Consider the following 19,510-nt stretch of genomic DNA (forward strand, 5'->3'; position numbering starts at 1 on the left):
CAAAAGTAGAATTAATTCATTTAATTAAACAGTCGTTTAATCTGGAGTGATTTTTGCTGAGAAAAGTCTCAATATCTACTGCCAGCTTTGCATTTAGTTCCCAGTTTGGACCCAAAGAAACAGCATCTCGGAGCAGCAATTGTAGAACAAAACCAAAAGCCAGTCTGAAACAACCTATGGTAATAGACAGCACTATGGAATACAGAGAGGACATCCTGTATCACCTACCCTATGAAGTGCATAGAGCAGCCCGCTCCACAGGCTCCTGCCAGGGCAGACTACTAGAAGTGACATCCACCAGTGCTGTTGTGTTAGCTTTTCCTTGGAGTGCTCTGCACCCCAATCCTGCTGAAGATTAGACAAGAAGGCACCAGGGCAGCTCAGCCACAATACTTGAACACCTGAAGTGCTGAGCAGTAAAAAAGCTGCTTTCAACTGACATCTCATCCTGGCTTTCATTATTCAAAGTTTCTGTGTTCTGTACTTGTGCCAAGTAGAAAATACATTTAATTTAAAAATAAACTTTAGGGAGGGGAACAGAAAAGGCATCCATTTTGCCATATATTTGCAGACCACATTCCAGGTAGTGAGAGCTCTGAGCATCCTGTGCCCTAAAGATACCCTCCATCAATCTGAGCCAGCTTAACAGAGATGGTACGGTTAGCTGCAACGGGAGTCTTGAAATCCACGGCAAGTGCCCACACGTCTGAGCAGCGTAGGGGTGCTGCTGCAATAGTAACACACTGCATGACTGCGTTGTAAATCTTCACCTGAGCAAGTGGTTTTGGGGAATGGGGGCTTGCCCACCATACCCAATACTCACATGGCGCAAGTCTGGAGGTGGCTTTAGCAGATAAGGCAGCACCATCCCATCAAGGCATCCCAGCTCACAAGGGTGGGTTACTGATTGAGATGAGAAATGTGTGGCAGTAAGCCATGGGGAAACTGGGCTCTGGTAACCATGGTAGGTGAATTATGCATGGTTTTTGGGGAAGAAGCCACGGGGCAGGTACAGGATTTAACATTACTCTTTAAAAGTGACGGCTACTTCAATTCGAGTGAGTGGAGTGCTATCTTAGCAGCCTGCTGAAGCCCACATTTTAAGACTGTTATAGCCCTGTTCTCATACGCTCATCTAATCTAGACAAAAACACTTTTGCCAACACCAATCCACTTGCTTTTGTTGCTGCATTTCTACACTGATTAATTTAATTTGCTGGTCAGTATTTTGACAAGACCAGCACAAAACCTTAATAAGGCATTGCATTTCTCTCTCATGTCTGGTAATCCCAAGGAAACAGTTTTATAAGACGTGTTATTCAGTGTCAAAATTTTTTGTTCAATCAAAATAATCTTCTATGTCAATATCTGGATTCAGAAGATCTTCACCATAGGCTGAAAGATCCATTTGATTTAAAATTAAGTTTTCAAAGGTTTCTTCCAAGTCCGTTTCACCAATGAGCACAGCTCCCATCATTCGGCCATTCTGCATCACCACTTTAACATACTCCTGTCCCTTGGTACATCTCAGCATCAGTTCATGGTCTAAACCCAGGCCCTGAGCATTGTACTTTCCCAAAACCACCACCTAACAGAAGAAAAAAGAAAAAGCACTCGTAAGATCATTGCAGTGACTTTTGCTGGTTTCAGTTCTAAGCTTCTGAAGACTGATGTGAACAGGGAAAAGTCTGTCCCTACTAGGGAACCTCCTGCCTTTGTTAGCTTTCAAACTGAACTATTTTTCAAACCCACAACAGAATTAGAAATCTTACTTTGAAATATCATACATAAAACCTGATTACGAACCAGTTACCATTATGAACGGTGTTGAATTTATCCATGAACAGAAGCTTCATGAAATGGAATATACACACTGATGCAAAATTTGTCATATTACCGACCTTAAGTGGTGAGTATCTGTAAAGATCTTTGCCCTTTTCAGTTTCAGCATTCCAAGTTAGTATGAGTGGAGAAAATCTAAACTTCAGATTAACTACTACAGAGAAAACTTTTGTCCATATTATATAAAGAATATAAGCAAACAATATGTTTTACTCGGTGGTTAAAGACTATTACGACTATTTACTTTACCTTGTAGTTGAAAAATTTTGTAACGTGAGCAAAAAGTTCAAAGCTGAAATCCATATCAATCGATTCTCCCAAGGTATCTGCTGCCATGCATTTTGCTGCATACCATCCCATCTGCCTAGCTTGAGTCCACAGTCTCATCTAAAAAAAATATAAAGGTTTGAAAACACAGCTACATGTCACTGCAGAGATCAACACTCACTGTTCTCAATGTATACTATGTATTTTCATTGTATTTGGAAAGGCTGAACAGCTTGGCTTTCAGCCACACAGATAAAATTATCTGTCATCAACACACTCAGGTATATCTACTCGTTCACTACTTTCTGCTTCGATTAAGCTTTCTTTTCTCCCATCTGTGTAATAGCATGCAATTTACTTTGTTGATTAGACTGCTGCTGAGCGCACAATCCTATGATTTCATTTACCTGATGCCACACTGGACTAGGTTCCCACGATGCCGTGCAGATATCTCCAGCTGCATATATATCTGGCAGGGATGTGTGCATGTGTTTATCTACTTTAAGACCTCCGTCTTCACCTACAGCAAACTAAAGTATTTGCACTGATCAGCAATTAGAAAATAATTTAAATGAATTAATTCAACTTCACCCATGTGAAGCAGTCATCTCACTTGCTAATTTTTAATGGCAGATGCCTAAAAAGAATTCAGTAAATTCATTATTCTGCTTAACCAAAACATTTGAAGATATTAAATTATATGAATAAATCGTATGGAAATCTATCAAGATGATCTTCTGGATGCCATGTAGAACAAAGAACAAGATCATTCAGTGTATACAATTAATGGCTATTCACTCTCCCATCTAATCTGACTTGATTAGAAAAGACTGAGAACTGCAAGGGAAACATTGTTCAAACCTCACACTCTCAAGACTCCCTCATCTTCAAGGGAAGAAAACTTGGAGTTTTCTCCAAGAGTGCTACAATGAACTATTTTTCACAACTGCTCACATATAAAAGTGTTATTTTTCCACATTATGCCATCCTGCCCCAGCAAAATTTTTCCTAAATCTTATCAAACCCAGAACCTTTCAAGTAATCAAAGACAAAATTAGCCTACAAAAGCACAATTCCTAGTAATCACTGCATTCTTTTCTCAACAGGTTTAAGAGCAGATCAGTGTTGCATTTGACAAGCGACTTTCACATGTTCTTTAAAATACTTCAAACAGTGTATTAAAAAAATAGCATCGCATACTGAATTATTTAACATTAGACTATCTACAGTAGCACAACCTCCAAAAAAGCATCAATCATTATTTCTAGAACACAGCATAGGTTTTTAAAATATCTTACTGATACCCAGGCAGGGAAGTAACAGAGTTTGCAAAATTTCCAATCATACTATGTGTTAAAGGGACAAGTTTTGTATTTTCGCCAAGAAAATAACACTGCAAATACCTAATTCCTAATCTAACTTTATAGTGTAGGCCTTGAAAAATTTTGTCTCAATTATGAAAACACACATCTGATGTTATCTCCTGCTTTATTCAGGCAGTAATGATTTACTTCCTAATGAGAAGGAACTGTAAAACACCAAATACTCTAAGATACTGGTTTGGGTTGAGATAGAGTTCACTTTCTCCATATTAGCTCGTAGGGGTGATGTTTGGGGTCTGTGATGATAACACAGGGGTGTTAGTTGTTGCTGAGCAGTGTCTACCAGCATGAAGGCCTTTCTTGTTCCTCACACTGCCCTGCCAGCAGTCAGTAGTTAGGCTGGAGGTACACAAGAAATTGGAAGGGGACCCAGCTGGCGCAGCTGACTCTCACTGACCAAAGGGATACCCCACGCCATATGATGCTGTGCTCTGCAGAAAAAGCTGACCGGAAGGAGGAGGAAGGGAGGATGTTCATAATGAATGATGCTTGTCCTTTCAAGTTACCATTACATATGATAAGCCCTGCTTTCCTAAAAACGGCTAAACATGCCCTTGTGAATGGGCAGTAGTGAACAAATTACTGGCTTTGCTTGCATGCACAGCTCTTGCTTGCCCTCAATTGTCTTTATCTCAACCCACGACTTTTCTCACTTTTACCCTTCTGACTCTCTTTCCCCATCCCACTGCCAGGAGAAACCAAGCTGCTGTGTGGTGCTTAGCTGCCAGCCGGGGTTAAACCAGACACATAACATGGAGGCAGAATCATCTCAGGGCCGGAATATTCACATGACAATTACAAACTCTGTAATCATCATCCATGGTCAGTCAAAGTGTGACTTCCATCACTTTTTCAGATGAAGAACATTGGAAATAACTGCTTCCTTCCCAGGAGAAAATTTTAAGACTGATAAGAATATGGTGCAGAAATAAAACAAATAATATTTCAAATTTTTGCCACATGAACCAATTGTACAAATGTTTTTCGCTCCTTGATCTTAACAGTGTATCGGTACATGTAACTAGTAGCAATATAATATGACAAGAAAAGCACAGGTATTTCTGGTATCAGCAATTTTGAAATATCCAAAACCTTTCACAATCAATACTTCATGTCAGAAGCACAAACCAGCTGAAAAAGCTTATTTCACCTTACTTAAAATAAAAAGCTTAAACTTCAAAAGAAATGGGTATACTTACATTATTGCCATCAAGAAATGGTTTAACATTTGGCACAACTCCAGTTGCACTGACAATGAAATCGCATCCATAAATTTTTCCATTAGTTAATTCCACATAAACTGGCCATAGCACTGAAAAAGGGGAAAAGTTTGCCCTGAGAACATAACCAACAGAAGTTATTTTATTAATAACATTTTACTACAAGACACGATTTGAAAAGAAGAAAGAATATCTTTTGAGATACCTAATTGATTAGGTAGGTAAAACCAAATATATATATATATAAAAAGAAAATATTACCGATAACATTTCTTACATTCATTAAGGACAAGAAAAAATACATTTTGGACCCTAGCTCTAAGTCTCACTATGAACTTTCTCTGGAATTTTCCTAAATCAAAGCTCTCATTTTTAAGGGGAAAATTCTGTGATTTTATTGATATGTCACACGGAGGGAATGTTTCGCATACAGGATTTCAGTGACTTTGTGGAAAAAAAGAGTCCAATGCATAATATTTTGCCATTTAATTGTAGCCTGTAAATGAAATTCTCGACTATAATAAATTGTTAAAGCTCCATTTAATTTATAAAGATAAAATATTTGTTTTCCAAATCTGTATTTGCTCTAAAATAACAAGCAAGATCAAAAACACTCCAGCACTGCTTTATCTTCAAACACTTATTTCTAATCAGCACTGGCACCTACCCTCATCTGGTTCTACATTTTTCTCTTCCTTAGGAAAAGTCAAAGAAGTCCGTTGCAGTTGTATAAATTCTTGCTGTAAGTATATTTTCTTTACTTCACAGAGTATTTCAATATGTACTTTATGAGAAAACTAAAGAAAGATTGACAGAATTATAAACATAATGATTAGCAATAACAATCTTTTTAATGGCAAACATACCTCCACCTGAATTGATACGTTACCAAACTGGGGGTGATGGAGGGGGAAACAAAAACCAAAACTGCAAAAAATCCCAAAATCCTCTGTATGTTAGCTGAGTTGCCATGCTTTTTCCCTTTTTTTTAGCACAGATCTAACCACAGCAAATGGCAATTTACCTTTACCAACGGTGTCTCTTTTTCAGGAGACACCTGATATTCCTTGAAATATCACGACAATTTATATTTTTCTGGCATGCCAGAAAACATATTCAAGTTCCCCATACTTTACAGGAAGGGAATTCAGAACTTATCACAATAGAAGATGAGTAAATCCATCTTTTCTATCTGTCAGGGTTTCAAATCCTTCATTTTTCTATCACTAATTAAATTCTGATAACAACGTTTATGTTCTAAATGCTGTAAAAAGAAAAAGAAAACATCCTGTTCTTTCAACCACTTACTTCAACTGTAAGCTTGAGACAGAAATTGGAAAGTTACCTGTCTCTAAATTATTTTATGGATTCGGTCCTTGAACAGATTTATTCTCTACTACACACATGTATTTCCACAGCCTCCGACAGCCAAAACACCACCAATTAATCTGCTTAATATCCTAAAGATCGTTTAGCTGGTATTGTAAAGCCATTTATGTAGAATCTAAGACTGATCACCTTTGAAAGGCCTTTTTTTTTTCCTCTAAATGACTGTAATGGATGCAAACACCTAACAGCTAAAAAATTAATAAATAAAAACCTGATACAGAACAATGAAATATGAGGATTTTTACTTTATTTCAAACATGAATGAAACACTTCATACTGCTCATCATCATATTTCATCATCTGCTGTGACAGCAGACTGACGTTCCCTGTACCTCTGTACAAATCCTACTGTCTTGTTTTTCACAGAAGAAAACTTATGGCAGCTAAAATTAGAACAATAGAAGTACTACTGCTTCTGGGTAAAGCCAGGACTGACACTAGTCCTACAGAAATATGCAAACCAAGATTTACATTTCAATATAAAGAGCAAATTGCTAAAACTATGCCAGTGGATCTGATCAGCTACCTTGTTCTTCAAGCAGAAAATTACTTTATTTGGATTAACATATATTCCTGCTCAATTCTGACAGAACAGGAAAATCAGTTTTTATTTATCTAATAATCGTGAATGTGACATTTCATGTTCCGTCACCCTTAACTGCTTAAAGCAAGTTAAACAAATGTGTAAATGAGATTATGACTATACCTCTTTAGTCCCTTTAAGATGTAAGCCCTCATGCCAATCAGGGCCTAAGGCACTGCCCAGTTTGTCAGACGCTGCTGCAAGTCTTTCTTTTTCCTCATTTCCTGAAGGAAAGAGATGAAGAATACCAGATTTAACATGCATACTTCATTGTCTGCAGAATTCAGAATGAGGATTCTCAGTTAAGAGAGATATGATCTGGTTGCCAAAGGGGAAAACAAATACGTGTAACATCCCCAAAACCATTAATATGTGGACAAAATCAGACCCCAAACCATTATTTTTAACACCTTTCAACTTCATGCATTTCATTACTTCACTCATCTCCATAACCACCATGCCACTGTTAGGTGCCTGCACGGAAACCAATGCCCAACAGCTCTAGAGTTCTGGAGACCCATGGTAGACTTAACTGCTTAATATCAATGCTAATATTTAAATCTATATCCATCTGCTAGCAAATGTGCATCATCCCCTCCTTTGCACAAGTGCAAATTCTAACATACCATGATACATTTGAAGAACCTTGGGTGCCATTTTGTGATGTTCAGGTTGACTCCTACAATTTATTCTTCCAACCTGAAGTCTAGAACAATTCTCTTCTTTTTGTTAATATTTTGGTCATATATATGTTTGTGTAATATTTGTTCATGCAGTTCTAGTTAACTGGTGTGATTCAGACTGCAGTTTCACTGCATCTGTAATAGTATTCTGTGAGGTTTCATCCGGTCCTCCCGTATCTTACTAGGGGAGAGCCCCTTCCTACATAATGCTGACATAATTCAGAACAAACATTAAAATATTACAGAAAATAGAGCAGGTTCTTCAGCAGATGGAATGCAGGAAATAATATGTAAACTTGGTGCAGCTAGAAAGATAAGCCCTTTTTTTACGGTTTTTAGTAACTATTACATGCTGTTACCTGTCTACATAAGTTCTGGATGGGTTTTTATATCACTTTTCTATTTATACATTTTTAAATAAGGAAATGCTATTAATAATAACAATAAACCTTATTTATGACCTGCTAAATTAACTGATCTTAGGACTATCTTTAATATCACATGATGCTGCTGTGGAGTTAGGAGACTGAAACACCATACCTTCTGTTGTATACTTGGTTCTTTTACATTCAATTGGAGTTTCTCTGTTTTCAGCAGTTAGCTTTTGAATAAGAAATTCAGCTGCTCCTGCATCAAAAAAAGTGTTCCCAATGGCTTTGTCTTTGATAGCCCAGATTACTTCGCAGCCTTGAATTTCATACCTGTGGACATTTAAACAGTGGATAGAGTGACAGACTACCCAAAAGAGATCTGACTTTTAGCAACACAACTAGAAGCGTGCCAGAAGCTAGAAATAAGGATCCAAAATTTTAAGCCTAACAAATCCACTGCTGTTTCTAAATATTCACAGAAGGAACAAGTTAAAAGAAAATCTCTTCCAAGCTGATAGGTCATACTTTCTTAGCAGCACAACCTCACTTGAACTGGGGCAGAGGGTGAGGGGAGGCAGGTAAAATTATTATTAAAAATAGCAATAATAACATTAAATAATAAACAACAAGATTATCGTTATCATAATTATTATCAATATAGCAATCATGATTATTAATTCATTGTTCCAGACAATGAAAAAAAATGTGCTTTTTTGCCAGACTCCACTGCTAAGGTATTCGGATCTTGTTTGTACCACCTGGAACATGAACTGGTAAGAGACGTGCAGAGGACAATATAGGGAAAGTGAAAAAGTGATTCTGTGCAACACAAAACCTGACTATATAATTGAAAAATACAGGTGTTTCTGTACTCCAGCAGACTGCAGGACCACATGGTTCAATATTCTACCTGTTACAAAGGGCAAGTCAGCCACTTCAAAAGCTCCATCAAACTAAGTTAGGCTGGGTGGAAGATAAGCTGCCTCTCTATCTCTCTCAGATCTTCTGTCTCCAGAAGTCAGGCAAGTTTTATAACTTAATATATTCTTAACAGTCTTAACAGAAACCCTTGCTGGTGTCAAATTAGGAAAAAAAGCTGTATAATATTGATATCTATGTGTCAAAGCTGCTTCTGAAGCTTGCTGAATTTTATGTGACAGTAGGTGCCACTCCACTGTGAAAAAGTTATTTTAATAACTTTTGCCACTAAATGCTCTAAGAGCTACAATTTTATAAGGCAACCTTCTCCCAGACACATGCACGCTAGATTTAACATAGCATTGTTAAAGATTTTATTTGCACACATATCTTTAAAACTTAGTTGTTTACTTACACTAATTCAAGTGCAATCCCACCATTTCCTACCACTACTATTCTCTGAGATTGAGCTAAATTCTTCTGAAAAGCCTGCATTAAGAAAGGAAAAAAGTCAATTACAATTTTGATCAGTATGAGGGAGCACACTATCAAATCCTTTTCAATATTTTCTTGCTGTCTTAGTCTTCTTAATCTGATTTTCTCAGACTACTGATAGGCATTGTCTTATACTAAGATCTGTTACACAAGCCAATGAAACCTGAAAGTTCATTAAGGGAGGAATTTATTGATACAGCCTTCCAAGTGTCAAATTGAGACAGGAGAAGTTACATTATTACATTTATGCCAATTTGACAGAGCCCTTAATGGATTCCACGAGACTTTTCTTGGATTAGCTTTGTGATATCTATTAGCAGATTTATCACAACTTGAATAACTTTCACAGAATTTGCATAACATTAAAAAGGCAAAGACAAAGAAATCCAGGAATTTAAAAATTACTGATGAAAACCCAGGAATTAAAAAAAAAAAATTGTAGTAAAGCAAAGAACCAACTTTTTTTGTGCAAGAAACTTGCAGAAATAAACAAGTCTAAAATCCATCTGAGTGGTGAGAGAAATCAAAAAAATACAACCCAGATACTATTTTTAAGATCATAATATAACCATTTCAAGTATTTTCTTTCAAAAGAATCAAGAATAATAGAATAATTCCAATTACACAAAAATCTGTTCACCCATGCTTCCATTTTACCTTACTTCTATCAGAGAACCTAACTGAAAGACCATGAAAATTGCAGACCTTTAATCCCTTCAGAGAAGGATACTAAGTTATATCAGAGGTGACTAGAAAATGCAACTAGTCACCATCAAAAACCAAACAAAAAACCCAGAAAAAAGTATTTTCAGTCTCACCCAAAGTTCAACATCAGTTTCAACAAATAATATCCCAGTCTACTATTTCCCAGTGGCCAACAGCAGATGCACAAGACCATCAGAAGATGACAAGCACATGACAGTACTATGCTGAAACACCCTCGCAAGTTCTAGACAACACTGGTGCCACTCAGGTAGCATCTTTCCCTTCAATTTAGACAAGAGAAATTTATCAAGGGCTACCTTTTTTTTTTTTTTCCTACGATTTTTCTTCCCTCTTTTTTTATCTTTTTTTTTTTTTTTTAAACTCAGGTAGTTTAGTATTCAAAACAACCAACAATGTCATAATTTCACTTCAGTTTGCTCGAAACAGTAACTCCTTTTTTATTGTCAACATAAAACTTCATCTGATTATGGAGAAGCACTGTTTGCTTTCACTCTGCCTCCTCTAATTCTAAAAAGCTACAGGAGTGAAACCTCAATTTCTGCTTCCAAGCTGAAGTTTCAGTTTTAAGTCATTCCTCATCTGAGAATTTTTCCTCATCTGTGACTATAAATGTAACTCTTTTCTGTACAATGAAGAGGAAGACCTGGAAACAGAACTAGAACAGTAGAACTAGGAAAAAGTGTCCTTTCCTAACTTTTTGCTGTAAGAAGTAACCCTTTGTATCAAGCACCAGATACACCTTCCCAGAGAAGTTTCTACCCATGCCTACTTCCCGTTTGTGTTTTCAGATTGGCTCCTGCCTGGAGGGTAAAAGAATACCATTTATTCTAGATTAAGAGGTCAGAAATGTTGTGTGTGAGCTATCTATAAACGTAATTTAGTGACTAATTAATTTCTTAAATGGTATTTTAAGGCTACTTATCTGCTACTGAAAGTCTTCCTAGTCAAGGATATGGAATAACAAGCATCGTCTGAGGTTTATCCATTTTACTCTGCAATAATTTTTACTACTTTGTATCAGAAGCAGGACTGTATTACACATTTAGAAATCCAAATCACACTTACCTTCGCACTGTCAGTATCCCGAATTCCTAACACATACGGATTTCCTTCAACAATTAATTTTGGTTTTGCTCCAGCACAGAGGCAAAGTTTTTCATACATATATTCTTTCCCATCTTCAGTTAAAATTTTCTGTTAAAAATTAAGAGGAAAAAAAAAAATGACATCTAAGAGAACATCAGCTTTTTTTTTTTTTTCTTTGCTGTCATGGTATTTTGCAGATATCAGATACTGTAACTGGCTTCTTAAAGAGTGACCCTTCATACTCTCATTGATTGTGTGCCATGCACTCACCACAGACTTAAAAAGTCTGAATTTTAGACATTACATAACAGATAAAATCAGAAGTGCACACAATGCACTCAAAGAAAAATTAAATATACACTTTACCACTTGGTGGCACTCTGTACTCACTAGCTATGCTAAAACAATCAGTTTCCTATGCGTCTCCACCCCAGCAACGGACACAGACCTATGCACTACTAGCAATTACATATCTCATTAAAAAAATTTCAAGGGTAGACCTGTGGTAATTTAACTAGACACAGCCTAGAACACAGTTCAAAAAGACCACAAATTCTGTTCTTTGCTAAAGAAAAAGGGCAGGCAGTAAACAAGCCACCATGTTCTGCAACAAGCAATACTTAAAATTTAACATTTTATGATCATATTTGTTGTCTTCCAAACTATAAGCTAAACAGTTTACAGTGATTTTGTACAGATAGTTTTTTGAGAGAGAGGCAAAAGACCCTCCAAATCCATATAAATGATATATTCATGTTCACAGAGACATACCTAAGCTAAACCAACATTATAATAATGATACAAAAATATAATTTGATTCAGAATATTAGCAGAACTATTATCTAACTGGAATAATCTCTCTGTGAGTTAAAATAAGCAAATCCAGTTTGGGATCTGAATGGGAGTTTCTGATAAATGCTGAACTGAAAAAAATGCAAACACAGATACTAACAAGGATCTATGTGCTGCTCAATGCTCATACTTGCAACATTTCCTGCTAAAAAGAAAGAAGAAAAGCTGGAAATGTTGGTTCTTTCAAGAATTTTTTTGTAATCATAAAGTTGTTAATATTTTCGTCTCTGTAGCAAGAGGCAGTAACTCAGCAGAGAACGTTCCAATCATGAGTTACAGGAATTTTGACACCTGTATTGATATTGGTTTAATTGACTGGTAGCTCTGCCATTTCAATCAGTTGTTCAATGCAGTACCTCTAAGGTGTCAAACACTTAAAAACACAGCTTCTTAATTAACAAGTAGTTTTTGATGTACAACTGTGTCCCCTACATATACTTCTACTTGAACAATACTGTAAGTGATAAGTGAAATTAAAGTTAGGAAGTACTGTCTTGAAATTTACTTAACACTTTATAACGAGAATGTTCTTCAACAGAACATCATGCCCTAAATATTCACCTATTTTCTTCGATTATTTTTTAAAATAATTTGAAAAACCATGTAAAAGAAAAAGAGAAACCATTAGCTTACATGTTCGTCACTTTTCAGTTGTTTTACTCCAGACTGTATAACTTTAATATTGTGATATCGTTTTTCTAATATGGAACTTGGTTGCTCTTCTACATCAAATTCCTCAAGTGTTTTGGAGACCTGTAGGTAGAACCAAGGTATTAAAAGATATGAATAATTTATTCACCCCTTTTTCTAAAGCTTGTAACAAAATACTTTATGTTCATTTCCAGTAAAGCAGTCACAACATAAAGCCCATATTGTCGCAAAACATGTTACTGCTAAAAGATCATTTTTATATACAGAATCTTTTCATGCCTATACCTGGTAAAGAGTTATAGTAGCACAGAGAATTTTAATTCTAAAACTAGTGATTAAGCAAAAATGGATAACACTGATGGCTGCTTTAACTGCTCTATGTTTTATACCACATGCAGCTTATATTATTAGAGTTGGCAACACTGCTTTTTAACTTACCTGATGCAGTGTTAAGACTCTATATTTTTGTTTGTTGTAATTTTGATGAAATAACTCAATGATGTTCTCCCATGCAAGCATCTTCCTCTCCCCAGTACTTCGGGAATAAACATTCGGGGTCAAAATAGCCTAGAGAATTATGGGAACACTCTTTTGTCTCAAATAAGTATTTTCATTCTATTTATAAAAAAAAAAATCTGGTGGTAGTTTCTTCAAAACCCTAATGATCTAAAATCATCTTGATGCAGGCAGTTGGTCCTTATGTCAGGAGAAGTGCTTACTGTGGTTCAGCTAGTAAGCAGGACACGTAAGACAAGTGTTTTGGTAAAACAGATTCAAGATCATCTCAAAGCATTTACTCAGTTAGCATCTCATCCATGGTCACCATCTGATACTTCAGAGACTGGGGCTGGAGCAAACCAGAACTTGGAAAACATTAAAGTAAGTTATGTTTATTTGGGGTTTCTTCCAGAAGGGAGGAAGCTGCATCAGAACATCCACGTCTTCTACTTTATAGAATACTCAAGGAGTCTGGAACACAGTGAGGAACCAGAAGCCACACCATGCTTGCAATTCAGAAAGGAATTAAGATACTGATGTCCAAAACTTCAAATACAAGTAGCTATTCCCTTACTACTCAGATACCAAACTTCTGCCGATGTGGTTACAAGCTTACATCTCTGCAACATCTAAGTGCCTTTCCTGGATACTGACAACCCTACTGTCAACACTCCCAAAGTCAGAAGATACTCTTCAGTTGGGTATTCCTCTACTAGTCTCACACAGGCAGCTCAGTCTCAGCTATGTTCTGAGCATCCCATTAGCCGTAGACAAAAAACACAGAGCAAAAGGAAAGAGGTTCTGACAGATGCTTACAGACACTAAATGCAAAGCTGCTGTTCAAATCTCTCTACGCTTTATTTACCCCCTGTAGTGATTTGCATCAGGCATTCATACTCCAGAAGAATTATGTTAAAACTGGGCTGTCAGATAAACTGCCAAGTGGGCTTTCTTTACTTGTTATGACATATGCCTCGCCTGTTAGATACCATGTTTTAGAAAATGAGTCATGAATATAAATGCCAGGTGGAAGACCAGCTCTGGATGTCTTCACTTTGCCTGACAGGTAAAACCTAAGCTCTTACTGACTGGCAGCTTTGCATCTTGAGTTCTGTGAAATCCAAGTGTTTCCATGCCCTACAGTAGAATTTAAAGTTCCCTCAAAGTGGGAAAAAGAGCGGTTCCTTCCAGGATCTGAGTACCTCTGCAAAACTACCTTAATGAACCTATTAGACAGAAATCTGAATTCACACATGGCTTTTATTTTCTTTTTCAAACCAGTAGGAAAGAGGTCGTGGAATGACCAGCTGCTAAAGACACAGAAGATGAAGACAACTTTGCAGAAGGCTATCCCTTTTTTTGTAACTTGTCAGAAGTCTGGTTTTGCCCAAAACTCAAACACACTACTGTATATGAGAACTACTAGCAAGACTAACTTCCTCCAGTAATTTATTCCAAAGATATCATTTCAGTGCTTAAAATGGAGCTTCAGTAACTTAGCTAACACTTCAACTACATAAGCACCCAGTTTTATCTTTGCTTAAATGTTGGGAATATATTCACCAGTTACTAATGATTATGAATCACTGTAAAATATCTCATCAGTCCTACTAACAACACTACAGTCCCACTAATGTGAAAACAAGTTCAAAGTCGTAAGCATTTTCAGAATTAGGTTCTAAATTATGTGTACATATACAAACTGCTGAAGAGGTCTCACCATAAGAAAAATCTGAGTCTCTCTTACCTGTTTGAAATTCGTTACAGCTTTTATAACTGGAGAAGCTGTTATTAACAAAATGTCTTCTGATGGAAATTCCATGGCCAGCTTGCAAAGAAACAGAAATCATGATGAATGAATACAGCCATCGATACATTTTGACTTTAAGACAATAAAATTACTGGTGAAAAGGACTAAGTGTTACTAAATGACTTCAGTCTTCTAGAATCCTATTGGATAAACACTACTGCAAGATTATGTAAGAATAATGACTGAAATGAACAGAATTTGGAGACCCAAAATTTTAATTAATTCACACACAAATATTTCTTCAAGAGGAATAACGCATGCAGTACTTCTTCAAGCTTCTGACCTCCTTATGTGGCATACAGAATGTCAGCTTTGTCAGGTTACAAAGTTTTAATCCTCTTTGTATGAAGTGGTCATATGCCCTCATCAGGTTATTTATGCATAATTAGTGCATAACTACTTATAATTAGTGCATACATTAGAATACTTAAGCCATTACTATATAAACCTAATAAACCGTTTTTACAGAAGTTCCGAAGTTGACCCTGAAAGCATCTGTGGTTTTGAGCGCCCACGAACACCTAAGTGGCCCCAGCAGCCGGTGTCACCCAGGCCGTGGCCTGCCGAGCTCAATGTGGGCAGGCCCGACACGCGCACATTACAACAGCGCCACGGGGCCGCGGAGACTCCAGCGAGAGCCCAGACACCGACCTCCAGCCTTATCAGCTGCCACAGAAGCAAAGAATGGTTTGGCTTGGAAGGGGCATTAAAGCCCATCTAGTTCCAAGCCCCCTGCGTTGGGCAGGGGCACCTCCTACTAGACCAGGGGCACCTCCTACTAGACCAGGCTGCCCAAGGCCCCATCCAACCTGGCCTTGAACACCTCCAGGGATGGGGCATCCACATCTTCCGTGGGCAACCTGTGCCAGTGCCTCACCACTCTCATCGTGAAGAATTTCTTTCTAATGTCTAGTCCAAGTCTTCCCCCGTCCAACATAAAGCCACTGCCCCTCATCCTATCACTCCTATCCATGCCCTTGTGAAACAGTCCCTCCTCAGCTTTCGTGCAGCCTCTTCAGGTAAGAGGCCTGCTCTGGCCTCTTTCACACAGTGCCCGGACCCTCCCCAGCCGCGGGGGGAGGAAGGCGGCCCAGGCGCCGCTCCCACCCCTCACCTTCTCGGCGCAGGTGACCCCCGCGATGCCTCCGCCCACCACCGCGAACCGAGTCCGCGGAACGACGGGGGCGGCTGCCATTTTCACGCTGGCGACGTAGAGGAGGAGGGAAAAAGAACCGCACACGGCCAAGCCCTCACTGCTCGCCTACGGAGAGCCCTTGGCCGCCGCGGCCTACGGCGCGCGGGAGCGGCCAAACTTCCTCCGCAGCGCCACACCGCGTCTCTGCCGTCCCTCCTTCTCTGCCTCGAACCCGCCCCAAACAGTGGGGCTTGGTCTGGTGGATTTTGTGGGTTGTTTTTATTTTTGTCTTTTGTTGCTGGTTTTGCTTCGGTTTGCGGTTTTTTTTTTTTTTGTTGTATTTGCTTGTTTGTTTTGGGGATTTTTTTTGTTTTTGGTTTTTTTTTTTTTTTTTGTTTTGGTTTTTTTTTTTGTTTTGTTGTTTGGGTTTTGCGGTTTTTTTGGGTTTTTTTTTTTGTTGGGTATTTTTTCTTTTTTTTGGTTTTTGTTTTGTTTTGTTTTCTTTTTGGGGTTTTTTGTTTGTTTTGTTTTTTGTTATTTTTTTTCAAGATTTTTTTAATTACTTTTAAAAAATGTTTATTTATTTCCTTATTTTAAATCTGAAGTTTGCTTTCTGCCCTTGCCGGGGCAAGGACTTCCTGAGCCTGAATGCTGGAGGGTATTTGATGTACTTTGTCAAGAGGCCAAAGAGTACAGATAGCAAATAGATATGATAAAGATTAAAGGAAAAAAAAAAACAAGAAGAAACAAACACTCCCACATTCATTCGTCAAGCGGAAGTCAGGAAAAAGAATCACGAATCTGGGAGAGACTGCATTTTCCCCATGCCTCCCCCTCTCCCATCAGTTTTGGACACAATACTAAAAGTATAGAATCATGGAATCTTTAAGGCTGGAAGAGACCTCTAGGATCATCAAGTCCAACCAGCAGCCCAACACCACCCTGCTTAGTAAGCCATGTCTTGAAGCTCCACATCTATATGTTGTTTGAACTCCTCCAGGGATGAAGACTCCACCACTGCCCTGGGCAGCCTCTGCCAGTGCTTCGCCACTCTTTCATTAAACAATTTTTTCCCAATATCCAATCTAAACCTCCCCTGGCAGAACTTGATGCCATTTTCTCTTGTCCTATCACTTGTTACTTGGGAGAACTACATATCTGAAAGTCATCTCACAACTGTTAAAACTGATTCCAGATTTCCTTCATAACTGGGTTATGGATCCATTTGCTTTTAAAAAATTCCTCCCTTGATAAAATCATAGAATTATTCAGAGACCACGGTGCAAAGAAAAACACTCATGTTTCTCAGACGCTTCTCTCCCTACCTGTAATCCTCTTTTCACATGGTGCATTGCACTTGGTGCATCCCTGTGAGGTGTCTGTTGTGCTGTGCAAGGGTTTGATGGTGGTGAATCTTCAGTTTTCTCTTCTGTCATGTCAGTGAATGACTTGGTTGGGTTTTTTGGGTTTTTTTTTTTTGAGACAAGGATAAAAGGTATGTTATTGTAACACAAGAAATGTGTCAAAGTAAGGAGATAAATTGATATGTGATAAACTGCCCAGCAAAACCTACAGTTTAATATAAGCTGCTCAGAATGAGTTCAAGTGTTTGCAGTCTTGTTTACCTTAGCATTTTCAGTGTATTAGCATATTAGTATGATTTTCATTCAAAAACTAACCTTCAATGCTTTTTTTTCCCTCTTGGAGCGAGGGATAAGCTATAAAACATAAAACTGCTAATTGCCTGCGCCACCAAAAGTGACGCTGTTTTATGGCTGATGCCTTTTCAGATATTCCTGTTGCTATAGGGACATCAATCACAGTTTTCAAAACAGTCACTTCCTGATGGTAGTTAAGTATAAATGCTTTCATTTTATCCTTTTTTTTTTTTTTTTTTTTTCTAAGAAGTAGCTTCTTCTCCTAACATTGAAGGTAATTTCCAGTCCAGACAATTGCTGGCCTTTTTGGTCATAAACTAAATTCTGTTCTCTGAACACATCCCATTCCACTGTAAATTACCTGAGTAAATGGCCTGAGCTAAACATTGCAAGAAATTGGATAGACTTGCATCATCAAGTAAAAGAATACTTTTCAAGGATTTTGTTCTGCAGTTTATGATAAATGATGGGATAAATTCTCATTTTACTTAAGAGTATTTGCTTGTGCAAACTAAGAGAAGTTGTTACTGCCTTCAATCACAAAAAAAAAAATGCAAAAAGGCATTTTGTACACAATGGGGCAAATTAAGACTGTGAAAATAGTTGCTCACAATTATGGCATACTTTCTTAGTTCCTAATTGACTGCAAGGAGATGATAAGCACAGATCTGTAAAAACATTTTCAGATTAATAACATTTAATTTGTGTAGGGGATGTAATGAACTTGACTTTGATATCAGTAACCCATTGCAAATTCACTCCTGACTCCCCTTACCAAGCTTAGTGCATATGCAATGGAAAGGAGTAGCACAGGATGTGACTATGCCAGTAGACGGTAGTCATTAAGTAGGTTTTATTCTTCATTAATATTAAACAAGAACTCTTAATGTTCTCTAAGGAATTCTGAAAATCGCTACTCACCCTTTCAGGTGCCTAGGTCACTCATATCATGTGTGCATAACCTTCAGTGTGTGACTTTGCTTATCTGGCACTCACAATCTAAATATAAATGTGAATGTCATAACCACCCCAAACCTCATTAGCCAAATCCTTGCAGCAGTGCATAGATCGAGTGGGTATTGACCTCGGGAAGTCCTCTCAGAAATTCTGGAAGAAATCCACTTGTCCCTAAGCACAATCATTTTTCCGTGAAAAAAAAGGACACATCCAGTTACAGATTGACTGGGTCTCTGCTACCATGTGTCCTCTGTGCTTTGGCACACAGCAAGGTCTGCTAGATCATGGCTCTGTTGTGAAAAGCCAACAGCACTGCCTGCCAGTGGTGGTGCACTTTGCATTTCTATCATCCTTTCTTTTTTACAAGTGTGTTTGGGTATCTCTGGTATCGTTAGGCCTTTGTTGATTTGGGCTGAGATGGTAGATTTTGTCTGGGAATATGAGTAATGTATCACTCACGAATACTGAATTAAAGTGCAGAATATGACAATAAAGCCTTCATAGTGTACGTACTATAAGGAATTGTTTTTCTTTCACTATCTTCCATTCCTCAAGCAGATGGAAAAATTGTTCAGACAGTGAAAGCAGAGGAAGGCAAGAGGTGCCTGATCTACCAATTGAATGGTAAAGATGAACTGAAAATTACACACTACTTGCTTGGCCTTTGGAAGGGAATCAGAGAAGTGATAAAGCCTTAAAAGAGCACAAAACATTTTACAGGCTGAGTGACATTAAAGATTCCAAGAAGATTTTTTTGTCAGTTAGCACTTAGTTCACATAAAGATAGAAGACATAATGCTAACATTGTGGTTAATCTGAATGATTTTTAAAACTAAAGACTTGCTTCTGGAGAAATACCTGAATGTTTTGGCAGCAGGAGGTGCTGATTCATTATGATTCCAAAAAGAAAAGCACTCAGACTCTGTAAAGTATCACTTCAAATGACATTTATCGGAGCTAACACTAACAAAAAAGAGGATAGTATGG

The 19,510-nt window shown here is 37.8% G+C and overlaps 1 protein-coding gene across 1 annotated transcript; it reads right to left on the minus strand.

Annotated features, from left to right (window-relative positions):
• Nucleotides 1-1,328: 1,328 nt before the first annotated feature.
• On the minus strand, nt 1,329-16,057 carry PYROXD1 (pyridine nucleotide-disulphide oxidoreductase domain 1). The gene is made up of 12 exons (XM_009560071.2): nt 15,888-16,057; nt 14,711-14,791; nt 12,448-12,567; nt 10,942-11,070; nt 9,071-9,144; nt 7,907-8,067; nt 6,807-6,907; nt 5,379-5,508; nt 4,691-4,803; nt 2,517-2,639; nt 2,092-2,229; nt 1,329-1,588 (listed from the first exon to the last, which is right to left on the minus strand). The coding sequence occupies exons 1-12, from the start codon at nt 15,966-15,968 to the stop codon at nt 1,340-1,342; spliced, it is 1,500 nt and encodes a 499-aa protein (XP_009558366.2). The 5' UTR covers nt 15,969-16,057; the 3' UTR covers nt 1,329-1,339.
• Between the last annotated feature and the right edge of the window lie 3,453 nt (nt 16,058-19,510).

This window comes from Cuculus canorus, chromosome 1 (assembly GCF_017976375.1).
Source record: "Cuculus canorus isolate bCucCan1 chromosome 1, bCucCan1.pri, whole genome shotgun sequence".
Classification (NCBI taxonomy): Eukaryota; Metazoa; Chordata; class Aves; order Cuculiformes; family Cuculidae; genus Cuculus; species Cuculus canorus.

Coding starts and splice junctions, on each gene's coding strand:
- PYROXD1 (XM_009560071.2), bottom strand. CDS start 15,968: ATGGCAGCCGCCCCCGTCGTTCCGCGGACTCGGTTCGCGGTGGTGGGC. Junction 14,792..15,887: donor GGGTCACCTGCGCCGAGAAG/GTGAGGGGTGGG, acceptor TTTCTTTGCAAG/CTGGCCATGGAATTTCCATC. Junction 12,568..14,710: donor CTGTAACGAATTTCAAACAG/GTAAGAGAGACT, acceptor TTCTACCTACAG/GTCTCCAAAACACTTGAGGA.